We start from the raw sequence: 20,799 nt of genomic DNA on the forward strand, positions 1-20,799 counted from the left end.
CTTTTTTGGGGGAAGATGTTGTCTACTCCTGAGTTTAAAAAGTAGCCAATTAAGGTTCATCAGAATAAGTTGTGATCTCTGCACTTTCATTTGTTTAGGAGTGGCCTATCAGTGGTGGAGCATGGAACCTTGGAGCTCAGACATATCCTGAAATCATTATTACAGGGTGAGAATGAAACTGGGGATTGGTAATTTTAAACTATTTGTGTCTACTCCTTTTGCGTGGGTTACCTATAGGTAAGAGTTGAGACTTCACCACATATGTATTTCCTGGCTCTTCAGTTGAGTAGTGTCACCACAGAAATTCTCTTTTGCTCTAGAAAGAAGAACTTGGTACCCCAGGTTGAGCTACCATTAAGAATGACCATTTGAGGCCCTAGTGTTAGATAGCAATGCTAGTGAAGGAGGGGGTCTTTGGGAAAAAAAATCTATTGCAAGAGACTATTTTGGCCTTGATGGTCACAGAGAATAGCTTCAAAAAGGAGAGCAGCTGTTGTCCCCTTGCCTTCTGGACTCTCTGTCTGGGGACAGTTTGGGAATTCATTTTGATACTCAGCATTAGTGAGGGTGTGGTGCACTGGGATGAATTTCACCTTGAGGGCAGAGAAACAGAGCAAAAAGGCCTAGAAAGGCTCAGATTGTAGTAGGAGCCCCATGAACAGGGCCTGGTGGCTTCCCAAGGTAGCATACTGTAAAACAGACACTATTCATTGAGCTAAGATGTACAATGAGTTTTTCTCTAGTCTCAGTCATATATTTGATGAATTGTTATTATCAGTGATACTAAAGACCTGATTTTAAAAATAAGGATATGATGTATGCAGTAGTACAAGAAGGTGATGAAGGGATCATTCTCATTGTAAACAGAAGTGTCTCCTTTTTCCACCTTTGCTTAAGCAACTTTATGTTAATAAAAGGAGCACAGTTGTGAAGCATCAAGCAGAATGAAGTTACCTTCTGTCCTTTCAAAGTTCACTGTACATGGCAATTTTAGAGTGCATAGGTTTGATGCTGACCCACTGCAAAGCCAAAAGTGCTGTGACTTAAACTTGTTATTAGTATGGGAATTAATTTCTTCTTGTTGCAATCTTAAAATTTATTGGGGGCTTAGTTCTCTGCAGGAAATGCATAAAAATATTTTGTTAACTAAATGAAACCAAATAACAAAATATTTTCTTCTAGTTTTTACATATGCCTTTAATATATTGTCAGTAAGTTATAGAGAGTTACATAAACAAAATTATTTTTTTCTGATTGTATTTATTAGTCACTGAAAGTAGATAATGTTTTAGAATTGCATCTTGTTTTAACACATTTAATTTTTATATTTTTTTTAAGCCATGCAGATGGATCAGTAAAATTTTGGGATGCTTCTGCCAGTAAGTTTCTAAAGTTCACTTTTACATAATACTGATAAATCACACAAACACACATTTATGTATAAAACAGGATCTTTAACAGGGTGAGTAGTAGTAGCTGGGCTGATATAATTAGGATAAAGTGATGAAATTTAGAAAATGTTTAATAAGTTAAGAGAAAAAATGCTGCTAATGAGATATATTAGGCAGAAAAGAGTGAGGAATAATAATTCAAGTTCCAGCATACCAAAATCTATGAAGGATGAAGTGTTGGTAAAAAATCCCTAGGTCACATTCTTCTTGTGTTATAGAGGAGAAGGCTCAGTTAGATCTAACATTCAGTTCCAGTTGTCATGTCACTTCTATACTGAGTACAAAAAAGTCTTTATAGCTAAGTAAAAATAAAATATTAAAATACATTCATATATTTCAAAACATTTAATCTGGTGAGGGTGGAAAATACCAAAACCTTTTCTAGTCCGGTCTCAAATCCCAGGAAATAATTGTGAAGCATTTCCATTCATCCTAGCAGGAAAAAAGCTTCAGAAAAGACTTGTTCCATATAATCTAGCTATAACTGCACATTTCAGCAATCAGTATTTTTCTCTACAGAAAATACATATGATATTCATTAGTAAAATATATTTATTAAAATACACATACGTTTTGATGGAAGTTGAAAATATTTTGCTTCAAATAATTGACGGTACTTCACCAAAGAGTTGTCTTGTATTCTTGTCTCTTTGATGGTACAGGGATGTCTGGGTAATATCTCTCTTTTATGAGGTTTTAGTGTGTTAAAGAAGAAAGAGTATGCGAGAAAATTCTGGATGAAATGTTAGGCATAGAGAGATTTAATATGTCCCTAATAACCAGTCTGTAATGAGTGGCAAGATCATGGAGTATGGGGTACTTAAAATACCTGCTAATTCCACATGGTGCCACGGAATTGAAATTATTAATATTGCTACCATTACCAGCCAAGCATGGGCAATTCTGACAAGTTTTTAATGTCAGCTAAACCTGATGACTTTGTCAGGTACTTGCCTTTTTGCTTAATTCCAAATATTTTCACTCAAGATGGACAAGGAGAAAATGAGGATTTCCAAAGCCCCGTTTCACAAAATATATTTCATGTATTTAATAGGCACAGGAACTGAACATGGCCATGGGTTGGTTTTTTATTATGTAATTTGTCTGTCTGGAAATGATGGGAGAACAGAAACACGGTGCTCAGAATTTGCGTCTTCCACTGTCTTCAAGTTATGGTGGACACCAATCATCAAATGAGGTCAACAGTTTATCTGCTGAAACAGAAGGTTTTGAAAGCTTTAATATGAACAAAAGTAGGATAATTAATTTTATTTAGAGAACTATAGTGGGATATTAGACTTTGTCTTGTGAATATTTCAGTTTTAAGAAGAATGTGCAAATACAGGCTCTAAAGTTCGGGTGAAACAATACAGACTGTTAGAAGACTCCAAGGCATTTAGGGTGTGTACTGCACAGGAAGCAGTGTGCTAGTTATTCCTTCTAGGACTCCGGCAGAAATGGGGAAAGAAAAAAAAACCTCTCATAGGGAATATAAGAATAACCTAATCAATATATACATGCTGTAGTAGGAATTTTTCTTAACCTTAAAAGCTTAGATAATCATGAATATTCACAATCTCTTCAACAGTGCTGGTATTTTCAGTGCATCTCTGATGTCCTGGTCCTAGTCCTGATTTTCAGGGCATGCACTATATTACTCCTACTGCACTCGATACTCTTTATTTACAAGGTTTTGATTATTACAAAGTTTTGTTATTTATTTTATTTACAAGGTGTTACACTTTTTAATGGAGTTCAGACTTCATTTGAGATTCCCTAGCAAATATAATATCCTACCAGTATTTGAAGGTACAAAATACTTTGCTTATAGACATATTTTATTGTGTAGTCTTGTGTCTGAAAGCACAGATCTGTGAGAGACAGGGACTTGCTAGGCCACTGGAGCTGTTTCCAAAATTCATCTTTATTCAAAAGATGTTGCTGTTTTTTTATTTACCTGTGCAGATGGTACCCGGTAAATAGAGCACAGAGAGTCTTGTCTTCTACTCTGTACCCTATGATTCTATAATTCTTCCACTCATAATCTGCACGGACCCATGATGCCTGATTTGAAGTGCCACTCTAGATTTGCTACTGGCACTAACTGGCAACCTGAATCCTCTTTACTTGCCTCTGAGGGCAGGAAGAATTATGTATTTGTTATAGAAGCAGTTACTGTAATTTGTGAAATTCCGAAGTGCTTTATGTGGTAAAACCTTTTAAAACATTACAACCTGTATTTGCTAAACCTCCTGGAATATATCTGCACTGCTAAACAAAAATGTAATTTTGCTGTGTTCATCATCTGGTTACATAACTAAAGCACTGTCCTTTCATCTTCCTGTTGCTCTTGTTACACAAGCTGGCCAGGCTGAGCTAGCACAATTACACTGACATAGGCAGCAGCTTTGCCTTTGTGGATATGCACACCTTTATAGGTGCTGAGCCTGACTGGCTTTTTCTGATATTATGCAGTTCTTGATTAATGCCACTGAGAAACCAATGTGAAAGTAGTAAAACCAAGGAAGAATGTAAAACATAATGGGGTGAATTGTCACCCCTCCTTTACTTCTGGAATTTGCTGAAGTGGAGTTCTAATCTCAATAAAAGCTTTGGATACTAGGATTTTATATACAGGTATAAATATAGATCTACATGTTAGTCATGAAACTCAAAACATTTTTGAACTCCTATTACTTCAGAAGAATTTTGTGTTGACCAGGCCACCAGCATGCTTTCCTAATGTTTTTTCTAGAATTGCCATACACTCTTTACATCCTATCAAGACATAACCTCAGACCAATGAAATCTTAGTTTCACATCTCTTTAGGAAAGTATCAATATGATCAGAGCCTCTCTATAGCACTGATTACAGGCCTAATTATGGACACAATGATTTACACCTTTGACACCCTTCCCCAGAAAGTACTAAGAATTATTTCACAAATACCCTTCTGAAAAGTATTTAACTACATATCCTCCCTGTAATGTGTACCAGAACAGTATCTTTATTGTTGTCCTGGTTTGGGCAATTGCATAATACACATCTCCTCTTAGGCTTTCCTAAGTTTCCTTGTTATGCCACAAAAGAGAAGACAGTGGGAACTGAGGAATTTTATAACTGATTTGTTTCATGTTAGTATTTTTTATATGTTTTAATATATTCCAGTTACTCTACAGATGTTGTACAAACTAAAAACATCAAAGGTCTTTGAAAAACAGAAAGTAGGAGAAGGAAAAGCAACAGCTGAGATTGTGGAAGAAGATCCTTTTGCTGTTCAGATGATGTACTGGTGTCCTGAAAGTCGAATTTTCTGTGTGGCAGGAGTTTCTGCCTATGTGATTGTTTACAGGTTCAGCAAACATGAAGTAAATACTGAAATTGCAGTAAGTACTCATTTCACTCTCTAATAAGAGAACAATTTCCAAATTAAATTGCCTTGCTTCATCTGTGCTCAAGTACTTAAATAAAAATAGCAATTAGTATAAATGCAGGTTTAGGGACATTCCTTTTAAAACCTTTCCAGGGAAATCTTAATCCTACTTCAGTTACTGACAAAAATCTGAGGGTTTGGAAACCTACTCTCCACTTTCTTTTTGCTTTAGTAGTAACATACAGTGCAGCTTTCATATATGGTTTGCTTTTAAGACTTTATGATACAGTTATCTTTGTTGTATTTACCTGGTCTAAAATTACTGTCTCCTGTATATTTTTATCAGTTAATGTACATTGTGTACATGCACAATTCTCTTTTTAGCTCAAGTGTTTAATCTCTTTAATTTCTGTTTATAAGGAGACTAAAAATTATCAGTGGGTTTAACAAAACAAAGAGTTGATCTTTTTCTGGTTTATGCTGACGTTGTTTCCCTAAAGATGGAAACTACATGAAATGCCAGATTATTTGTCACCTTCCCTGATTATAGTTCTTTTCCATTTCACACTATTTTAATGCTCTTTAAAAAGTTCTACTGCGGCAAAAACCTGTGTTATTTTTGGCCTCTAGCCATGTGCCATTCTGCATGGCATATTCATAACTGTACTTATGATATTCATTAACTGTAGTTCTTCTGCTGTTTTCCACTCTTCTCTCTTCCCCCCCGCCAGGCATTTATTAAGCTGCCTGAATGTATCGTTTCAGGAAAGGTTTAAAACTGATGAACAGTAATTTCACATTACTGACCAGCTCATGTATAATGCTGCTAAAATTACTCCATTTCAGTATTTTTACATTGTTCTACAGAAAATGCACCTTATCTTTTATTATTTATAATTTAATGTCTTTTTTCCCTGTTCTTTACTTCTCTGGCTGAATTGCATCATTACTGGTGTTTTCCAAAGTGTTGTAATAGGTGCAATTTAAGTTTCTTAGATTTCTTCTGTAATTAATAAGCATTTTTCCCTGAATATTAAATTGTGCAATCTTGGTGGCATAGTCACAGAATTCCCCTGGGTTTTGTGCATCTCTGAAATGGCCTTCTCTTCTCTTTCTGCGTTCTTACTGCTTGCATTCAAGTGTTCACTCTAAATGATGGGAGGGATTTTTAATCAAAAGTATGGAATTCTTTGTTGGAACCTGTACCTGACTTTAGGCTGCGTGTTTTTGTCTGTATTGAGACTGAGATGGCCAGTCACAGGATTTCTTTGCTGCCTGAGGCACAAAGCACTTTGTGTCCTCCCTTCCTTATCAGCCAGGCTGAGCTTATCTTGAGTTCAATCTCCAAATCCCAGCATTTTAAGGCCCCCACAATGGTTTCACTGCTCTAATATGTGTTGTAATGTTTTTGCTGTGGCAAACGGGAAGTGTGGGGTGGGGGCTACTCAAAGTTTGCTCCATGGAGCAGGGAAGTCTGCAGTTGAATATGCCTCAGGGGCATAGGTTGTGCCTGGAATTTCCTCAACAGAAGTATTATTTGCATCATTTCATATCAGATTCTGGAGGCAAGGAGCATGCATGAGACAATTTCTGCTTCATATCCAACCTTGGAGTCATTTCCATGCAGTTATATAAAAAGCATTTACTGCTGTTATTTTTGTTTTCTTATCTGAATCCACTCCATCCTGTCTCAAAAGGATCTAATAATTAAACATTATCACTTTCTCAGTGAGCAGTCTTTCCTCAGTGAAGCTGCTCTTCAAATCTCTTGAGAAGAAACATAGGAAAAAATTTTGCACTCATTTGAATGTGGAAAGGTGAATCAATAAGCCCAGTGATAAGATCCTCCAAAAATATCTTTAGTCTGTTTTAAAATAAATCAGTTCAACATTTCTACAACCCTCCTAAGGTCCAGCCAAAGCAGGGACAAAAACAAAGACAAATTCACAATCATGTTTTTGGCCTGAACTTTTCCTTCTCTCTTCAAATGCTCAACAGCTAGAACTTAACAAAATTAATTTTAGTAGAAAAAGGAACACACACAGAAAAACATTCAGAGATGAGTGATGCACTTCTGACATGGTAAGCAGAAGAACATACTCTTCAAGAGTTACTCCAGTCCTGCATAAAGATTAAACAGCATTATAAATTGTTTCAGTCAGCTGCAATTACTTCCAGATTAGATTTTCCTGAACTCAATATTTCACTCATTAGTCTTTGAAGGCAAATGTTGTTTGTAGGTTTCTTTAAGTGATTCAGGCACAAAATATCCATGGATTTTGAAAGGAGAAAACAAAAGGGAAATTTTGAAAAAGGACTCTCTCTCCTGGTTGAACAGAATCTCTTTCTGAAATCTTGTGTGTTTTAGCACAATGGTTGAGAAACAGGTGACCCTTCAGTACTACTCACCTTTATCTCCCAATTCTCATGAAATGTAGCTATTTTGTTAATCTTCATTCTGGTACAGATAGTGTCTCAGTGAAAGATCACTAAGATTGAGCTTGCAGTGTCTACCTCTGCAATTACTTCTATTCCTTTGAAGGCAGCAGCACTGAAATTACTGTTCAGCTAGTAACCCCCAGACCTTGTCTCATTGAGAGCTGTACCTTGGTTTTTATTCTTTTCAAAATGCAGATTTCCTTGGACAACTCATGAGATAGAAAGAATTGTTCAGTATTTACTTACCTAGATTTGAACTTCCTGTCCAGTTCCTCCCTGGAGTCCTCAGTTAATATTTCCTGAATTAGTGGAGAGAATTGTAAGGTGGTTTGGCCTCTTCTTCCCTTTCTAGAGAGGCGAGAAGGAAAGCAAAAAGTAACTGGTTTAAATTTTGCTTTCTAGAATCCACCCAACTCATGTTCATTCTAAGGAACTCAGAGCTGTTTGTGCTCTGAAATCTCTGATTTCTAGCCCCCACCTATGGGTAAATGAAGCTCATGTATCAGTACTATTCACACTGTCTGGTTTATCCATCCTGGATGAAACTTGTCTCCTAGAGACTCTGTTGTACAAGTAATCAGGAGGCAGAGTTGGTGATCCTTCTAGTTCCTATCTGATGTTGCTGTTACTCTGTATAAACAAATGACAGTATTCTTTGCCTGCAAATTATAATAATAAATGGGAGTTATTTAAAAAAAAAAAGAAAAAAGCACACTGATATTTATTTGAAAGTAACAGAACTTTCAGCAGCTTTCCTTATAAAATGATAACTTTGCTTTTTATTTATTTAAGTCATTAGAGGTACGACTTCAGTGCGAAGTAGAAGACATCATTACTCCTGAACCAGAAACAAATCCTCCATTTCCAGATGCCTCCTCCCAGCTTCCTTCTATAAAGAGCCTTTCAGGCAGTACCAACACTGTAGCATGTGAAGGAACGATGAAGGACAGTATCCCATGTCTTAGGTAAGTTTATGCCATTGTTTAAATATTGATCTTTCTGAAAAGCATTCTTATCTGTTAGTCAATCCATCAGCTCCCAAGAAAAAGAGATTACTTGTATGTATGTGACACAAAAGGAAGAAACCAGGATATGGAACAAACAAAATAATTAAGGCAAAATGATCAACAAGGGATTTTTAAAAAGATAGAAGTAATTGTGAAGAATATAAACTGGTGCAGTGAAGGTTTGACTATCATTTTCCAGTGTGATCTAGGAGTACATCTTCAAAGAATTTCTGAGGGTAGTTCATGAAGAAACTTCTGTAAAAGCTGGCATGTGCAAAGCTTTTGCTCCTTGATTAATTATTACAATACTGATTTTTTTTTTAAATGAAAGAACTATATGCATTTTATGGTGTGTAAGATATGGAAACTGTGTTCATACTTATGAAGCAATCTTTAAAATGTATAATCATTATACAGTCGCATTGTATGGAAGTGTATATTTGTTTAATCTTTAGAAAAAAAGCAAATTGTTTTCTGCTAGAATACATTGTCATTGTTTTGGAGAAGATTAATATGTTCTTATTATTAAGGCAGATAATTATGGATTTGAATAGCTTAAAACAGTAATTCTGTACAAAACTCTATAAAAACTGTAATTTTCCAGCAATTAGAGTGCATTGCTGACAAGAATTGCTCTCATTTTGGTGAATTCATTATTATTTTGGTCTAATTATTATTAAATCTTTTAAATGCCTCAATTATTTCAAAAGCAGTTAAAACGAACATTTCTTGATTTGCTACTTTGGGCTGCTTGGCTCCTGAAAATGGCATTAGCATTTAAAAGCAATATTGTGATATTGTCCTTGTAAAATTAACAGTATTTTTTGGCATTCTGTTCATTTGTCCATCTCATTCAGTCAGGCTGTTGAACTTCAGACCTCAGTTTAATCATTAATTTGAACTATGAAAATCAACAGAAGAGGCAGAGATTAGTTATTTTAAAAATCCAGATGTGAAATCTATTTATGACATTGATATCAGGAAGAATGCAATCATTTAATCATTTCACTGGCTAAGAGTTTTGCTTAAGAGATTCTTACTTGATTTTCTCTGTGAAAGAGAGGAATTGTTGATGTTGGAGACAGAAAAGTTGTAATGAACCCACAGAGGTTCAGTTTGTTACTTTTTATAAGTTTTCTTATCTCAAATAATCTCAGATTAAGTTGGCCAATAGATTTTTGTCAAATTTTAGACAAGGTAACTGTAATCTTATATTGACTGAGAAGTGATTTTTCAAAACCAGAGTAATTATACCACTAGAACTGCTGGCACACTCCTACATTTAGATAAAAATATACTTATGAATACTATTATCCTTCTCAGGAAAGACATACAAATATCTGCACTTTTCCCCCAAACCTTAACTGGGTCCACAGGCCTTGTCTGTCTAAGAACCTCTGATCTAAACAGAATTATGGTGGGAAAATAAAAGTAGTGCTGAAAACACTGGAGAAAACCCAGTAAAGACCAGGGTGTTGCTGTTGACTTTATATGCAAGTCATTCAGGTGGGCAGCAGGATAGAATCCAAAATAGAACAACATTAATGTAAAGCTGCAACCAGCTGCACATGGGGGCTGAGTGCACAACTTGAACTATATTGATAATGCACATAACATTTTGCACACATACATAACTGGCTCCATTATGTTTATTTTCATGTCTGCTTCTCAACATTTTAACAGCAAATGAATGGCACTCCACACATACATAATTTTTTCTAGCCAGAAGTCAGAATGACTGAATGTGTTTGTGTCTGTGAATAGCTACTAGGAAGAAAGTAATTGAAGGGACAGAATTAATGAAAGCTTGGCACTTTTCTCAAATCAAAAGTAACTGTTACCAAGAGAGGCAGGCAGCAGTGTGAAATAAATATTGTTCTTGCTTCTTTCAGAAGATTTTGCAGTGAAACAGGCAGCTCTAATAACCTAAGAAACCAATGGATTTGTGATTATGCAGATAAATACTTTTGATGTAAATGCTGTTATCATAAAGCTGAATCCAGAATGTCAGTCTTTGTTCTCAGACTTCTAGTATCATCCCAAAATTAGGTCAATCAAGGGTTTTGACAGTAGCTTCAAGTAACTCCAAAGTGATAAGGAACTGTGAATATCTTGTGAAAAAAAACTAAAAACCAAAACTTTGCAGCAATGAATTCAGTGTAGCATAACAAAAACGTGTCAAGGAAATCACTGAAATGTCTACATTCCTTCTGCTCATACTCCTGCCGTCTGTTTAGGCTTTTCTTATAAACACTTCAGATAAAAAGCCATCCAAAACAAGGTGCAGAATTGAATATCTGCATTACTGTTCAAGCAGGATGGTTACGGAAACAAGAAAGAGCTCAAAGATTCTTAAGCAGGAAGATGTCACAGAAACATGGGAATGACAACCTGAATCATTAAATCTGAAATTCTTTTACTCCGTTATTATAGTCTTTCACCACCTACAGTTTATTATATGCTTAGAGAAAATCCCTGTGAAATAATATCCATTTTTATCAAAGCAGATCCTCAAATTTATAGTGAAAAATATTTAGAGGGAAACGTGTTTGCTTTTTTCCCCTCAAGTGACAGCAATCCAAAAGAAAACTTTGAAGGTGCTTGAAGTCCTCTAATTTTTTTCAGGATGCCATTAAAAACACATTGGAAAAGTAATACCACATTAAAAAATTACATGTTTTAGAAGATCAGAATTACTTCTGCAGCCATTGTCAGTCTCATGGTAGCTTGTTTAGAGGAAGGAAACAGATTCTTGCTTTGACAGATACTTGTTGGAGCAGCGTGCTTGCCTCTTGTATTCTGCCACACCATCAGTTATGCATCAGAAAATATGGATGTAAAGGTCAGCTGAAAGGGCATTAGACTGTGTCCTGATTCTTGGATTTCACTTACCTGTTCTATATCTTTCTAACATTTTTATGGGCAGGAGCAGAAAATGGAAAATGGAGTACAAGAAGGAAAGACGACCACTATTATGCCTCTTAAAGGCTTATCCACAGACATTAGAAGTCGAAGGGCTCCATGAAAAGATACTCTGAAAGACTGTTTGTAAAATATTCAGCTTCTGCTTGCTGTGAAGTTTCTTTGAAAATAATACATCTTACTGTATACAACTCTTGTCTGTAGTTTCAGTTTATCCTGGTCTCAAAGGACCCGTCTCCCTTGGCAGCTTGAGTTCGCAGATGTTCACACCTTTGTTCTCAGCACGAATACTCCTGGGTAATCCAGGACTTGCTTCTTTAAGGTTATGAATAGCATCACTTCAAACATGCTCGTGGCTATGTATCATATGAACAAAGAAAAGGGCAAAGCCTTAGTGCCAGCAGAACAGGTCAGAAATTGCAAAACTCTGGGCAGAGATTTGCTATTGATAGAAAACAACAATACGAAGCTATTGCCAACTGTAGTGGGTTGAGCGCTTGCTGAACTGCACTGTCACGTCTTTCCTACAACAATATCCAAGCCAAGTGCCTGATTACTGCTCCAGACAAATACACATGTAAGGTCTGAAGAGTACTACAGGGAAAAGAAATAGAACAGTGAGTGTGCCAAGCTGCTGTTAAGGAAATGCGTTTAGAGGATAGATGAGGAATGACTTTCTCATAAAGTATACTGCCCTATTTTATGCCTATGTGCAAAGGGGTGCAATACAAGCCCTCTCACCAGTAACAGGTATAGTGAAAATGCACTGACTAGTGGGTTTTACCTGAAAATTACTACTACAGCATGAATGCACTAATGACTAACATGAATACCTCAAAGTATTGCTATTATTGCATAATGTTTTCTTCCAGCATACCCCACATTGTTGTACCACTCAAAAAAGCACATAAAGCAGTCATACAGAGGTATTCACCTCTTACACTTTCCCTTAAAATGTATACCTTCACTACCTGCTTTGCAAGTCACTGAACTTGCCATAACACAGTAGGAACAGGTGTTAATACTTATATCAGATTTGGCATAGGAACCATTAGTTCACGTATCAGTTGAGTATACTCCTAGAAGTAAAACAGGACTTGTTTACATGGACAAATAGATTTGCCAAGTCCATAAGTTTTTAATATGCTCTGGTGAGGACCACTTCAAAAAGATATATCTTCTCATCTTCTCTTGCCTCTTTACATTTTTCTGTCAGGCTTTGCTTCATAAGACAAAAGTTCCAAATACACAGAAATGCCTTTTTTCAAAGTCTCAAAAGAAACTATTTTAGGTTTTCTGTTCAAGCTGACAATTCATAATTATGCAAATCAGTTGTTTTTCATGGCCCAGCGTTTGTTTGTTTGTTCTTATTTTGTACCTCTTCTTCTTAGTGTTAAGGCTCGACCTGTGCGGATGCCTCCTGGCTACCAGGCAGATCTGGTTATCCAGTTGGTGTGGGTGGATGGTGAGCCTCCACAACAGATTACCAGTCTTGCTGTAAACTCTGCTTATGGACTGTAAGTAACTCAGAATTAAGGTTGCATTGATTTATTGTTTATTGCGCTAAATCACGTTTTCCAACTATACTTTGAAATTTCCCACAGACAATTAAGGTCAAAGCCAAGTATTCAAAAGATGCTGTAAATTGGATTCTTGGGGGAAAGTTATTTGAACTGACACAGAGATTGTAATATGGGATGTTAAACTGCCATTCTTGCCAATATTTTTACTAATCCTATTTAAAAGACTGAATCTTTTCGCATAATTCTTTCCATCCTTTCAAATAAGATCTAATTGCACTTCAAATCTGTAATTTTCAAAGTTATTTTGAAAGGTTCACCAAGGTGAAATGCATTTAATGGAAAATGGTGAAGTGATTAACTGTTAAATACCATTTTTCATTACATCATATTTTAGTTGGAAATTGTCTTCTGAGAGCAGCATTTTTATGTCTGTGCTAATGTCTGCTTGCACAAGAATCGGTGACCTGAAACTGAGGATTGAATGAGGAGCATTTAAATGCTGTATTCTGGATGGCAATGCAGATGAGTGTGTGCAATTGTTTTCTCAGGTGCAGTTTATTTACAAAATTTTAATGTTTTCTCTTACTGAGAGTCACCTGATACATTAAAATGGTTTTCCCTGTAGGTGTTACTCCAATAAAACTATTGGCTGTAACTGGTGTTAGGTGCTGACTCCTGCTGATTTTCAGTAAGTCGCTGGACTCTTTTCAGAGACTTGTGCCATTTAATGCACAGTTTTTACATTTCTGCAGAAATACTGTCTTCTGGGGGCTGTTTTTTCAAGTTTTCAGCCTGAATTTCTAGACCGTTTCCTATTAATGAATTCTAGGAGTTTCTTTTCTTTACCGTACCTTGATACATTTGTCACTTGTGCAGATTGTTCAGTTTTGCTCCCTTGCAGGTCTCAGACCTCAAGGCAGCATCTGAATAATCACACCCTTCTGTCACTTGTAAACTGATAGGTTGTGGTTCTCCTAATGGTCACAGTGGTTCCCTAAACCACTGATTGATTCAATCAAGTGCTTTAAATTGTTTCATTTGCTAGGAGCAATAATAGATTCCAGGACAGCCTCCTTTAAAACACCATAAGCTAAGTACAAGAGTGTTTCAGAAATAAATGCATGTATCAATAAAGTAGGCTGATAACCTGAATTTAACTTTCCTACAAAATCTACCCAAGAAAGGTCTTTTTCCTTACTTTTTTTTCTGCAGACTCTCTTCTCTCTTCCTTTCTCTTGTTGCTCTTAACTTTTTCCTCAGGCCTATGACAAGGCACAGTCCTTTCTTTCATCAAAATTTTGTTTACTACTTTGTCACCTGTTATCTATCTTCACCATGTGGAAAAACCTATTCCACTTCACACGAAGCCTGAGAGCACGTAGTTTTTGCCATGCTAATTGTAGAGTTATTTGGGTCATCTTTTGCCTAACTTTTCTTCATATACCAGTCAGTTTAACTAGGTCAAAGACATAAAATGGTGTGTGTTCTGGAGAGTCTGTTTCCAGTATTCTTTTAATTAAGTTACTATGATTTCTGGAACTGTTATACTGCAGCCATGAAACAGAAATAAAGTGAGATGCAAAAAAACCTTTATTCCCAGCAAAGATGAAAGACTTCAGACTGCAATATTTTATTTAATGTAATTGGTTTACTTGTAACAGTACCAAGGCTACAAATTAAAAGTATTAACACCTGTTTTATTTATGTTGAAATGAGTCATCAAAAACTTCTTCATGTTATCTTGCAAAAATGCTTCAATTACAACAGAAGAATTAGGTTAACCTTGAGGAACAAGGTTAAATACAAATAATAAATTTGTTTTGAAGTAGATTCTGTTGGACTGAAAGCAGTGACTGAAAATTTATTACTGACTCATGGGGTAACAGTTTTCAGCTAATCTGCATATTAATTGTCCAGAAATGTCTGATGAGGGTTTTATGACAGATAAAACCCTCATCAGACATGATGAAAGATACCAACAGAACAAGACATCACCTAGCAACTAATTCTGTTCATTGCTCAAAACTCAGAAATTCATTTTGGTTTTGATTTCATAAGGACTTGGTTCTTAGCTATTTATCTTAAGCCTTGCTAATAGTAATGGCTGTCTAGATTTTTTATCCATCCTCAGAAGCGTTATTAATGAGCAACTTCGAATTCTTTTTTAAACTAATTTGTTTGGATATAGGAAATATTAGATCCATGCTTGTGTGTGAAATTAGAGGAGTTTGGAAAAATACAGACCAGGAAATGATACATTTTGTTAATTTGCTGACCAGAGATGTGAATGATCACTTGCTCTTCTGGTGACTGTGTTTTTGAAAATTAATAAATCTCAGGTTAATAATTTTCAAAGTGCAGATGACCGTTTTTTCCCCTCAGCTATTAATAGATGAGATTGACACTTGTCATTTGTATTTTTTTTCCTCCTCCCAGAATGCAGCAACTTATGAATACATACAATCAATCCTCTTTTAGTCTAAAACCATTACCCCAATTCACACGAGCCATTTTCTCAAGTGTGTCCAGGTCCTTCTGGATGGTTCTTGTCCCTCAGACGCATCTCAGCTTGGTGCTGTCTGCAAATTTACTGAGGGTGCCCTCCATTCCATTGTCTCTGTCAATGGTAGAGATATTAAGCTGTGCTGGTCCCAGTATGGGCCCCTGAGAGACACCAATCCAGAAAAAAGCACCAATGGGGAAAAGTCAAAGTGCATCCATAGTATTTCCATAGATGCTGTACTGCAGTCAGTGTTGAGACTAAACACAGTGTAGTAACAACCAGTAGAATTCAAGCCACTGTTGCAGGTGGTGCCCTAATTTGCTAGTTTGACAATTGAGGAAAAATAGTTTCATTCTTTTTTACATATTACTTTTTAATTTGCTATATGGAACCCTCTTTTTTATAATAGAAGCAGTGTAAGAAAAGGTAAGAAAGAAGAAAATTTTTTATCTTCCCTGCTTTCCCTCCACCTCATTATTTTCCTTTTGCATTGTTGTTTCTCCACACACAAATTCCTTTCAGATATTTTGGAGATACATTAAGAAGTGTCAGGTGGAGGTGAGTGCACAGCTCACTTTTAGTGTGAATTAAGTGTTTTTATGCTTCTGTGTAGAAAATTACTGAGCCTGATGGCAAGTGATTCTGAATGTGATTGAACATAGTTTGGGTTTTTGAGTTTCTTTGTGGTTGTACCTGCAATCCTTTCTGCCTGGAATTTAAAATTGCAGTCTGATACAGAAGGAGAGAGATCTTGCCCATAAATCAGGGCACCATCAAAATGCATTTGCAGAAGTATTTCAGATGGGTAGAGATGGTTTTAACAGAAATCTCTGCTGTAGATAAGCTGACAGAGTTGGAAGGAAATTTTATAAATGCTTTTCAGATTTGGGTATCTACACAATACAGCCTAATATATTTCATTTAACATTTAGCTTTAAAAATTTTTACATGTATTTGTACTTATATTTTAATTTATATTTGTATTTTATATAAATGCATAACCACTTTTTAAGATCTACATCCCATTTTTAGTCCTAATTGATATCATTATCATTAGAATTATATTGTTCAATGAAGCAACATTTAGACATTACAGCAACGTGTTTGATACAGAAAGTTGGCAGAAGTTGTAACTGCTTTCTGGAAAGTTAATTCAGAAAACAGGTTTTAAAATTCAGAATTACGAATCTGTAAGAAATAAAAAATGTGACCTTGAGTAGTTCCTGAAGAAAAGGTTTGTGCACTATTCAGAATAATATTTATTATTGTTTTCAGGACTTCATTACATATTGCTAACACTTTTGGGGGACATTTCTCTTTGCAGAGTGGCTTTTGGGAACTGCAATGGTTTGGCTGTCGTGGATTTCATGCAGAAGACAGTCCTGCTGAGCATGGGCACCCTCGACCTCTATGGATCCAGTGATCCATACCAGCGGCAGCCCCGCTCCCCCCGCAAGAGCAGGCAGTTTGCTGCAGGTAGGAAATAAATCATTGTGGTTATGAGCCTGATATGTTCCTTTGGTTTTTTTGCCTGTGGCTTTTTCTAGTGCTTTTGGAATGCATGACTATTTGCCGGCCAATGGAGTTTCTATAACTTGGCAAAAGAAACTTGACATGCTCTTGGTGTGGGCATTTTCTCAGAAATAAAATGTTTTATGAGGTTTTTTTTTCTTTTGGGATGGAGGTCAGCAAGTAATTCCCTTAGCTGAGTCTGTAAAAAAATCATAATGAGCAGAGCAATAAATTGTTTCTCTGGCAGTCACTTGATGTGTAGTTTGTATGCTATTTTCTTTCTGGTTTCAAAAAGTTCATACCAATAAGTAAGATGTCAATTTAAGCTTAAATGTGTTTTCTGCCAGGAGCTATTCATTTGAGTAGTCAGCTGTGTTTAGAGATGCATAACACCTGGGAGGCATGTTATGTAGGTAACACAAGGAGCTCAAATTAAGCACTTCATTAGTGCTTCATTAGTGAAGCTCTTAATATAAACCCTACAAACCCGTTTTAAAATTTGATGCTAAGAGGATCGCAGTAAGTCATAACTGTTGTTATGTGTTGTGTATTAGAAATATTAATACTTCAGTAGAGCTAAATTTTACCATACTTTGTTGGTTATCTAAACATTTACTTGTATAAACATTTATTTGTATGAGAAAAAGTCAGATCATCTGTTTCAAGTCTTTCCACTTGACATATTCCATAGAAACATGCAAGAGTTAGACACAATTATAAAATGTGTTTTTCATAGCTGTGAAGTTTTAGAATTCTATTTTAAAATTTCTTTGAAAATGTGGAGTTTTAAATCTAACCCTAAAATTATAAAAGCAACAGATTATAGTGGGTTTTTGCCATCAGCATTTTCATCAGCAGACCCTGCACTGAATCGAGTCCTACTTCTCCATAGAATTATGGGAAATATTTTTTTTTTTAATTGGGAATGTGTTTACACTCCAAACAGAAAGTAAAATCTAGAGGAAAATTTATAGAATAAAATACAAGTCTTCAGGCCTACTCCTGCTCCTGAAAGACAATTTCTCTCACTTTCTATACATTTAATCATGGCAAGCTTAGTTCACATCTGTGCCAAGTGTTAAATATGTACATTTGGCACAGCTGAGGAGAGGAGGAGAGAAGACAGGAGCAGCTTCAAGTTACCTTCAGCTTCTCTGTCTGGTTTCAGCCAGCCTCACAGCAGCTCCCTAAGAAATGTGAGCCGCTAGCCACAAACACACTGCAGAACTCTGTACAAAAGGTGGAGGATTGCTCATGTAGAAAAAGCTGTTATAAGCACTGTATCACAGAGGGTTTTTTCTCTGTCAGTGGCAGCCTGGGCCAATCCTTTAAGGCATCATTCCAGCTATTCAGTGCTGCCAAAATGGAGCCCACTGCAGATAAATGACCACTAAGAAGGATTGCAACTTCTAGATTGCTCACAGAAACTATGCATCTAAAAAAAGCCTCAGCTGCTTTCTCACCATCCATCCCACATCCTTTACTTTTTTGATTATTTTTCTTGTTATATCTCCCAATTGGAAGGTAAGCATCTGCTGAGATTTCTTCACCTTGGCTGTTCTAGATGCTGGTTATGATATCACTTCCTTTCACTTTAGACTGTTTTTTCTCTCTTTCCTCTGCCTGCTGCTGATGCTGGTGTACTGGCATGTTCCAAAGACAACTTTTGCATGCGTGGCCTGTCTAACTTTTATCCAGATTTAACGAAACGGATCCGTACTTCCTATCAGAGTAAGTTCTATGAAGGTTAGGCAAAAAGCTTTATCATGATTGGACTATGCCTGACTTGAACCCATGTGTTTGTGCTTTGTAATGTGTTTTTTAAACACATTCAGCATGCATGCAAACTTATTACATTGTGATGTCAACCATGCTTATCTTTGACAATTACCTTTATTATGGAGAAATTCTTTTCTTTAAAAAGAAAGTCAAAGAGAAAACCTCGTTGTTATATGGGACAGATTGGGCCTTAGAAATTATTTTTCAACAATGTTATGTTCTTGGTGACAGTATCTTTCTTTGGTTTTATATTTGTTTCCATGTACATTTGCTAATACGAAGCATTTCTTGTTTTGCAATGGCACTATTTGTAGTTACCAATTAATTCTTCACTTTTTTCAGAAGAACAATGTGGCTTAAAAGAGTACCCATTGAATTGGATGCTGTGAAATTTAAAATTTTAATCTTGGTTTGGTACTTAAATATTTGGCTTTGGGGAACCATCCCATGCCTCTGTTCTTTGACGGGAAATGTAAAATGGGCATAAAAATATATGCATCAAAGAGGGCTATGAAAATTCATGTTTTTAATATCTTTAAATTTTGAGTTATACTGATATGAAATTTAAATATTAGTATTCATCACTGCAGAATACAGTGAACAAAGCTATAATTAATTTTGCAAAAAAATGACTGTTCAACAGATGAGCCATACGTATTTAATTAACTGCAATGCTTATATGTAATTAGGTCTCTAGGATGCCTCTTTTTAAAGTACTTTTCACTGAACAACAGAATAGGCAATTTTATATTAAATATTCAGTATAGGCAGGATAAAAGAGTGGCAGTTGTTTTATCATCTCTCATAAATATAAAGTTATGTAGCTATTGAAATACATTCATACACTTGCACAACACATTCTGTTCCATCCCTCTAGGCTGATTTCTATGACTTTATTTCATAATAGTTCATAAAAGGTGGTCTGTTTAGTTAAAAAACTAGTCCAGTTACCAATTCAGCAGTCCCAAAAAAGGTTTGGTGTATGATATCCTAAAGTCTGTTAGTCTGATCTTGCTAATTTCAAGTCTGTAACAGAGAGCCTGAGTGACAGACAGCAACCAAATGTTTGGAGATATTTTTGCCCTCTCTAAAAATTAGTAAATTCAAAGGGCAAAAATTGCCAGTGTTTTTATTCAGATATGCAAACATAGACCACAGAGTCTTTCATGGCTGAGAATGTATTATCTTGTATCTGTCTTCATCCCCATATTCTGCAAAATCTTCCTATGAATTATTAGTCTGAGTTCTAGGCAAGATCATTAACAGTGTAATGTCTTTTCTCAAAAATGGTTTGGTTCTTGCTTTTGTAATTTGATACTTATACAGGAGTATATATTGTATGATCTGAAAGATGCACCAAGCAGTAAGATCAAGAACAGGACTAGAATCTATAACAGACTGAAATATCTTGCAAAGTCATTCTCAAGTTGTGCTTTGTTATATGTCTTATCTGAGAGATGAATTTTAAGATGGGTATTAAGCGGGAATTGTGAATTTTGCTTACAAGTTTATCTTCTCTCATAAAGGATGATGATGGGAAAAGTAAATTATTTTTGGGAATCATGCAGTCGAAGCCAATATTATTATGACAAAAGCAAGAGCAGTCATGTGATAACAGAAGCATTAGGTCTAAACTTTTAAGGGTTATCTCAATGAAAATGGAAGTCAATGGGACAATATATGAGTAGTTGATTCAATTAAGTAATGAAGCAGGAAGATAATTTCATGTGGATCTGTATGAGAAAATAAGACTTGCAGGTATTGAAGCCAAAGAAGAGATTATCGATGAGCAAGATACTTACATTTTTGTTAGTAATTTTAGAGGTGATTTGCAGGAAAAGACAGTGTAATTTAATGTCCAGCCTAATTATGAGGTTAAAGTTGACATTCAAAGACGTAACCAATATTATCAATTAGAGTATAAGAGAAGACAGTGATGCTGATAGCTCTGTTCATGTAATAAAGAGGAAACTTCAACACAAAAAAAAAGTTCAATTCATCTTGGCAATGTTAAGTTCCTATTTGGAACTATTTGGAAAATAGTTCCTATTTGGAACTATTTCCTATTTGGAAAATCCTGAACAGGTTTTTAGACAGACAGGATTACTACTCTAACTTGGATGGAAGAAATCCAAGTTGAAGATGTATATTTATGAATCACTAGGGATAGATGTATATAAAATTATTGCCATGTTTATACAAAATAATTTCTTCAAATACTGGGTCAGAGGAAGAAAGTGTTGATATTTCAGTCTGAGATGTCCTGCAACTGAACAGGGAAAGGGGAAA

At 35.7% G+C, this 20,799-nt stretch overlaps 1 protein-coding gene across 1 annotated transcript in view; it reads left to right on the top strand.

Annotated features, from left to right (window-relative positions):
- Positions 1 to 20,799, top strand: part of STXBP5L (syntaxin binding protein 5L) — a 179,842-nt gene that overhangs the window by 117,598 nt on the left and 41,445 nt on the right. The window contains exons 13-18 of the mRNA XM_018908173.3: positions 99 to 166; positions 1,339 to 1,379; positions 4,621 to 4,838; positions 8,057 to 8,229; positions 12,585 to 12,710; positions 16,544 to 16,695. Of these exons, the coding sequence (XP_018763718.1) occupies positions 99 to 166; positions 1,339 to 1,379; positions 4,621 to 4,838; positions 8,057 to 8,229; positions 12,585 to 12,710; positions 16,544 to 16,695 (778 nt within the window). The remainder of the gene's footprint in view (positions 1 to 98; positions 167 to 1,338; positions 1,380 to 4,620; positions 4,839 to 8,056; positions 8,230 to 12,584; positions 12,711 to 16,543; positions 16,696 to 20,799) is intronic.

This window comes from Serinus canaria, chromosome 1 (genome assembly GCF_022539315.1).
Source record: "Serinus canaria isolate serCan28SL12 chromosome 1, serCan2020, whole genome shotgun sequence".
NCBI classification, from domain to species: domain Eukaryota; kingdom Metazoa; phylum Chordata; class Aves; order Passeriformes; family Fringillidae; genus Serinus; species Serinus canaria.